The 6,833-nt window shown below is 37.8% G+C and overlaps 1 protein-coding gene across 1 annotated transcript in view; it reads left to right on the top strand.

Moving 5' to 3' along the window:
- Positions 1-6,833, top strand: part of LOC103356173 (polypeptide N-acetylgalactosaminyltransferase 18-like) — a 160,251-nt gene that overhangs the window by 109,020 nt on the left and 44,398 nt on the right. Inside the window, exon 4 of the mRNA XM_008280244.1 lies at positions 71-257. Coding sequence (XP_008278466.1) covers positions 71-257 — 187 coding nt within the window. The remainder of the gene's footprint in view (positions 1-70; positions 258-6,833) is intronic.

Here is a 6,833-nt window from a genome sequence, read left to right as displayed (position 1 = left end):
AATATTCACAGTGTGAAGGTAGAACTCTGATCATTAAATATACTAAAGCTACTGGTTTGTTTCTCCACAGTGGAGCTGAAGGACCACCTGCAGAGCTTCGTGGACGAGACCAACGGCCAGCACGGTCCCGGTTTCATCAAGGTGGTCCGACACGACAAGCAGGAGGGTCTGATCCGGTCCAGGGTCAGCGGCTGGAGGGCGGCCTCGGCGCCGGTGGTCGCTCTGTTCGACGCCCACGTGGAGTTCAACACCGGCTGGTGAGAAGATTCATCCTGAGTCACTAAAACAGAATAGTCAGCAGAAATAAAGTCAGTGGGGTTTGGAAAATATTCACAACCACAAACCCTGCGAGGTTCAGAGTTACAGCATCCTGACTTCCTCATGTTAACGGATAATTCTGCACCAGAATCAATGGATCATACCAACATTTATTATCAGTCTATTATCAGTCTGTGATTCAAACGACTAAAACACCAACAAACACTCAAATATTCTCCTTTTATTTTCACCAACACGCTGGATTTTTGAAGTTTTATTTTGACTTCACATTAACACATTCAGAGGACGACGGTTCAAAAAAGCCAGACTTTATTAAACCTAAAACCTCATCCAGAGATAACAGATAGCACGTCCTTCTTTTGTTCACCAAGTTTTCTTCATCAGACTGTAGAAAGGTCCAAAAAAAGGTCTTGGACCAGTGGACCTCGTCATCCCTTCAGTCAGAGGAACCGGTTGTTATAATGGAGAGCTGTGAGGAATATAAAATCTTATGGGAATTTTCGCTAACTGCTAGCTGCTCTGATGGAAATTAGCCTGTTTGTACTTCTTTAGCTTACAGGTTAGCATGACAGAGCTTAAGCTATCTTAACTTTATGGTGGTAAAGACACTAAATGGTAATCAGATTTTTGTATTTTGCACTTTAACAAATGACCAAAACATTGTATTAACCTCATTAATGACTGTTGTGCGTCTGGTTGCTAACAAACTAGCTTTTCTAGCTCCTGTTAGCTAGCTTGAGAGCTTACAGAAACTTCAGTGTACTCTAGTAATTGTGCTGAATAATTAAGATTAGTGTTGATAAACATATCAATGGCAGATTTTTAATATATACTGTAAATAAAAATATAGAAGCTCTTATGGAACTTTTCGCTAACTGCTAGCTGCTCTGATGGAAATTAGCCTGTTTGTACTTCTTCAGCTTACAGGTTAGTGTTACAAAGCTTAAGTTATCTTGACTTTTTGGTGGTAAAGACACTGAATGATAATCAGATTTTTGTATTTTGCACTTAAACTGCCAGAACATTGGTATTAACCTCATTACTGACTATCATGTGTCTGGTTGCTAACTAGCTAGTTTTTCTAGCTCCTGTTAGCTAGCTTGAGAGCTTACAGAAACTTCAACGTATTCTAATAATTGTGTTTCACGATTAAGATTAGTGTTCATAAACATACCAATGGTAGATTTTTAATATATATACTGTATAAAAAAATACTATAAAGATATTGTTGAAATTTTCGCAAACTGCTGTGATGGAAATTAGCCTGTTTGTACTTCTTTAGCCTACAAGTTAGCATCACAGAGCTTAAGGTACTTCAACCTTTTGGTGGATAATTAGATTTTAGTATTTTGTACTTTAACAAATTACACAGTAAAATAACTTCTAGCTATAATTTCTGAACATTTACTTCTGTATTAAAACAACACTGTTCATGGTTTAAGAGGCTGATGCTGGCAGAAAAACATCACAGTCAGGTTTCAGTTCCTTCCTCTGATTATTCACCAGATCAGACCAGCACCAGAATATTAATTACTGGATCAGTCTGTTGTATTTGTCCTTGTTTTTTGCAGCTGTTTAACAGAACCGACTGTATGAAACACTGAAAAACGAGTTGAACGAGGTTTGTTTGAACAGACGCTGATTAAATCAGAAACGAGGCGTCGTTTCACTCAGTTTATCAGCGGTGGAGAATTTTAGCACTCGATGCTGAGAGGAATCATCTGTTTATACGCTGGTTCATGAGAGGATCATTTCACTTTGACTGCTATCAGGAGCTGCAACCCATTCTCCTGTAAATTCAGAGTCAGGCAGGTGCAGCCGAGACGTATTTATTAGTTGATTTACTTCTGAGGCCGCGAAGAGCAGATTTACTTCCACACGGCGGCTGTATGAAGAGTCGGAGGAGTGGTTCCAGTCTGTCTGGTTCCACTGGTTGCTGTGAGTCATTCACGACGAAACACTTCACACGCCTGGCGTCTGCTCACTAAAATCAAATCTGGACTAAACTCAGCCACTTTGCAACAGCAAATTTTAAACCAATAACCATCATTCTGACCACGAATATTCACCCGGCAGCCTTCGTTAGCGCATGAAGTTAGAGTTTTAATGTCTGCAGCGTCCAGGTAGACGTGCTCTCGTCTGATTGGTCAACGGTGTTAGTTTCATAATGTTGTCGTGTTTTTTTTTTTAACATAACTCGTAGAGGACTTACTGGAGAAAGATGCAAATGTAGCTGAGGTCTAATTCAGCATAAACTCATATAAAAACAAACAAAAAAAATGAAACAGAAGAGCTCAACCAGAGCTTTTTGTAGGGAGCCACACTGTTTACGTTTCTGTCCACTGATAGTCGACCATTTTAACAATCATTACTTGAGTAATAATGAAAGCAAATGAAACACAGTGGACACTTTTCCGTTTACGTATAGATCTACTTCTCACGATGGACACGGGGTTTGAAGCTACTTGGGTAATTTAGCGACGAGGGATATTTATACGATCCCAGTATGTCGCAGCTACTCAAGCTTGTGAGTTCTGGTTGGAGGTCATGAACCTCCACAGAAGTCTTCGTGTGGCGCTAATATTAAACACAGAAAACAAACCGCTATCGTTCATCTCATTAAATGGTAAACGGTGGCCCCCTGGTGGAACAACCTGGTACTGCAGCTAATCTGCAACAAGTTTTCTGACGCGCACGACCTTCTTCTTTTTCCGCCTCATCGGTTGATGTTTTTAATCGGCTAAGCTTCAACTGGCAAGTAATCAAATAATGATTAATCGTTGTTATCGCTGGTTGGCCGCGGCTGTAATTTGTTGTTTAGGTTGAATTAACCACTACTGTTTAAAGCTGATGTCACATGACTTTTTTTTTTTTTTTTTAACCAGAAATTGGTCACGTAAATGAATATAGTGACGGATAAGACCAATCAGAAAGCAATAATAATAAAAAATAAAATCAAATAATACTATTCTTCCTTTTTATTTTTAAAAATTATCAATTAATTTTTTAAAAATTAATCATTCTGCCAGTATTTCCAAAATTTGTCAGTTAACGGATTCTAAAATACAAAAAAATAAAAAATGTGGACACTCAGAATAAATTTAGCAGAAGTTACGAGTTTTCAAATTAAAAATGCTAATAGCATGGACGTAGCTGAAGCTATAGGAATAAAATACGTCACATATTACACAGTAAAACAATAAAAAAAAAAACACAAAACAAGCTACATGTAATAAAAACAATATGAAAGAAAAGCAAAGTTTGCTCATAGAGGATCCAGGAAGTCGTTGGATTTAATGAGTCCTAACTTTAGTTCTGAATTAGTTCATGATATTTAATGGCGTCGGGTTTTAGCCTAAATGTTTATATTTGTTAGCTTCAGTTCTATAATGTGTAATATTGTGAGGTCTGTATTATTGCATTAGTCGGATCCAGAATTATTAACACTGCAGCTTTAACATATGTCACCAGGTATTTTGCATCATGTCTGCAGGGTTTTAATATATTTAATATGTGCATGAGTCTAAAAATCACGTCTTAAACAACATGACGGGGTTTTAACAGCTGTAGTTAAACGTGTTCTTATTTTTACTGGAGAGCATTTGTGACTTGATTTGACCAGCGGTCGACTGTTTTGTGCCTCTTTTGAACGTTATCGCTCCATTAAATGATGGCTATCGGCCGTCTGATGCCGTCTTCCTCGTCTCAGCAGCACGTTATCGCCTCGTTAAAGCCGCCGCCGCCGCTTTAACAGGCTTCCACGTTAGCGGACAGATTTGTTCCTCTGAGGTTCCTCCTGATTGAAGCAGACGCCGCCGCCGTCCGGCAGATTGAAGCCTCCTCTGAACTGATTGTTGTCTGATTGCAGCAGCGGCGTTCATTAACGACGGTTTTCAGGCTGCAGTGATGCAGGAACACGGAATGAACAGGATCCTGCTGCAGCCAATCACAGACCTCACTGATGTTTTAGTCGCGTTGTCTGAATTTCTGAACAAAAACACACCTGAAAACAGAATAAGAGCGTTTGGCATGTGTCTGCCTCGATGTGGAAGTCGATGGAACAAGATGAGAGGAAACAAGAGAAAACTTAATTAGCCATGAAACTAATCTTTTGCTAAAAACAGAAATAAAATAAAACATAAGAATCAAAGTAGGTAAAGTACAGGACTGAAAATAAGAATATAAACGTAATGCTGACCGTGGTGAAGAAGAAACTAAGAAATGTTGCAAATAAAACAGAAATATTATGTGAAACTGGAACATTTGCACCTGAACAAGTAAATATTTCACATTTTATTGACATTGAATTAAATTACGACACATGACACTGAAATATTGCAACAAAACATTTTAGATAAAGAAATATTTCAAAAAGCAGCGAATCTCTAAAACTTTTTTTTTTCTTTTGGCAGATTTTAGTACTAAACAAACCTCGATTTTAGAGTAGAATAGATTAAAAATGAAGTTATCGCCTCCATAAATAAAGATAAATAAGCAACAATATCCATGAAGTAGAAATAAACAATAAATAAAACACAAATACGAATGTAGAAATGTTAACGTGTTTTAGGACTAGAACAGTTTTACAAACGTAAAAGAATTAATGATGTAAAAATTTAGATTTTTTATGATGTGGACATAAAATAAATTCATATTTTTTCTTTCAAATCTCTAAATGTGGTTGTTTTGTTTCTTTGTGGTAGTTTTGTGGTTGTGTTTTTGGTGGTTTTGTGTCTTTAAGTTGACATTTTGTGTCTCTTTTTTGTGGATTTGCGTCTCTTTGTGGTCATGTTGCATCTCCTCGGGGTTGTCTTGTGTTGTCTTTTGGTGGTCCATCTGAGCTTGTTTAGTCTTTAGGGTTGTTTTGCTTCTCTTTGTGATCATTTTGTGTGTCTTTGCATCTGTTTTTTGGTGGCTTTGTGTCTTTAAGTTGACATTTTGTGTGTCTTTGTTGTGGATTTGCATCTCTTCCTCGTTGTGTTGTGTATTTTTGCGTCTACTTGTGGTGGTTTTGTGTCTTTTTACGTCAATCTTTTGTGGTTTCGTGTCTCTCTGTGGTTGTTTTATTTCTCTTTAGAGTAATTTCTCGTCTCTTTGTTGTTGTTTTGTGTCTTTTTGCGTCACTGTTTAGAGGTTTTGGGTCTTTTTGAGGTCGTTTTGTGTTTCTTTATACTCATTTTGTCTCTTTTTTTGTGTCTATGTGTAGTTGCATTGTGTCTCCTTAGGGTTGTCTTGTGTGTGTTTGTGGTTGTTTTGTGTGTTTGTGGTTGTTTTACTTCTCTTTATAGCCATTTTATGTCTTTTTGGATTTGATTTTTGGTGGTTCTGTGTGTTTCTGTGGTGGTTTTGTGTGTCTTTGTTGTTTTTCTTCACTTCATAGTAATTTTTCTTCCCTTTGCGTCGCTTTCTGGTGGTTTTGTGTCTTTCTAGTTGACATTTTGTCTCTTTGCATTGCGTCTCCTTGGGGTTGTCTTGTTTCTTTGTGGTCATTTTGTGTCTCTTTCTGGCTGTTTTACATCTTTATAGTCATTTTTCTTCTCTTTGTCGTTGTGTCTGCATCAATCTTTTGTGGTTTTGTGTCTCTTTGTGGTTATTTTACTTCTCTTTATAGTCATTTTTGTCTCTTTGCGGTGTGGTTTTATGGTTGTATGTCTCCTTGCATCACTTTTTGGTGGTTTTGTGTCTCTGTGGTTGTTTTGGATCTGTTTGTGGGACATTTGTGCCTTTTAGTTGGCATTTTGTCTCTGTTTTTAATATATTTGCATCTGTTTGTAGTTGCATTGCGTCTCTTTGGGTTGTCTTGTGTGTGTTTGTGGTCATTTCTTGTCTCTTTGTCGTTGTTTTGTGTCTCTTTATGCTCTTTTTGCATCCTTCCGTTGACATTTTGTGTCTGTTCGTCGACTTGGCTTCATTAAATGAGCTAAAGTTACCGTCGATGGAGAACCAGCTGATTGTGAGGAGGTCGAGGAGGAACTTTGTTCAGATTTATTTCATTTCCTTCGCTCTCCTCGTCTGTTTTGCTCCTCGTTGATCCTCGTTAATCCCTCGTCCTCTAAACTCTTCCTCCCTCTCACAGAATAAACATTTCTCTTGGTGGAAATTGAGAAATTACTGTATAATTAAGCACAAAGCAGCGGCTGCTCCATCTGCATAATTGTCTCCGCCACGCGTTGCAATTATCTGCGACGTTTCCTGTTTCCACGAGTAATTATGGGATGGTTTATGTTGAGGGATTTCCTGGCTGTTGTCACAATAACGAGGCGCCGTCTCATCACATGTCGCCGCCTCACAGACGACATAATTACATGATGAGCAACGTGTTGCATGTAGGACGTTCACACAGGAGCTGCTGGTTGTTCAGATGCAGGAAATCATTAGGAAAAAAATGTACATGTTCACAGTAAAAAAACAACTACTGTCCACATCTAGTCTGTGTTTTTATGAATACTAAATATTTTAATAACGTTTGACCGTAAAATTTGCAAATAAAGTAAAAGTAAAATAAATATTATTTAATCTGTGCTTAAGTCAGCAAAAAAATTATTTTACAAATA

Source organism: Stegastes partitus, unplaced genomic scaffold (assembly GCF_000690725.1).
Source record: "Stegastes partitus isolate 25-593 unplaced genomic scaffold, Stegastes_partitus-1.0.2 Scaffold188, whole genome shotgun sequence".
Taxonomy (NCBI): Eukaryota; Metazoa; Chordata; class Actinopteri; family Pomacentridae; genus Stegastes; species Stegastes partitus.
Note: the sequence above shows the minus strand (reverse complement) of the source record. Positions and strands in the feature narration are given on the sequence as shown.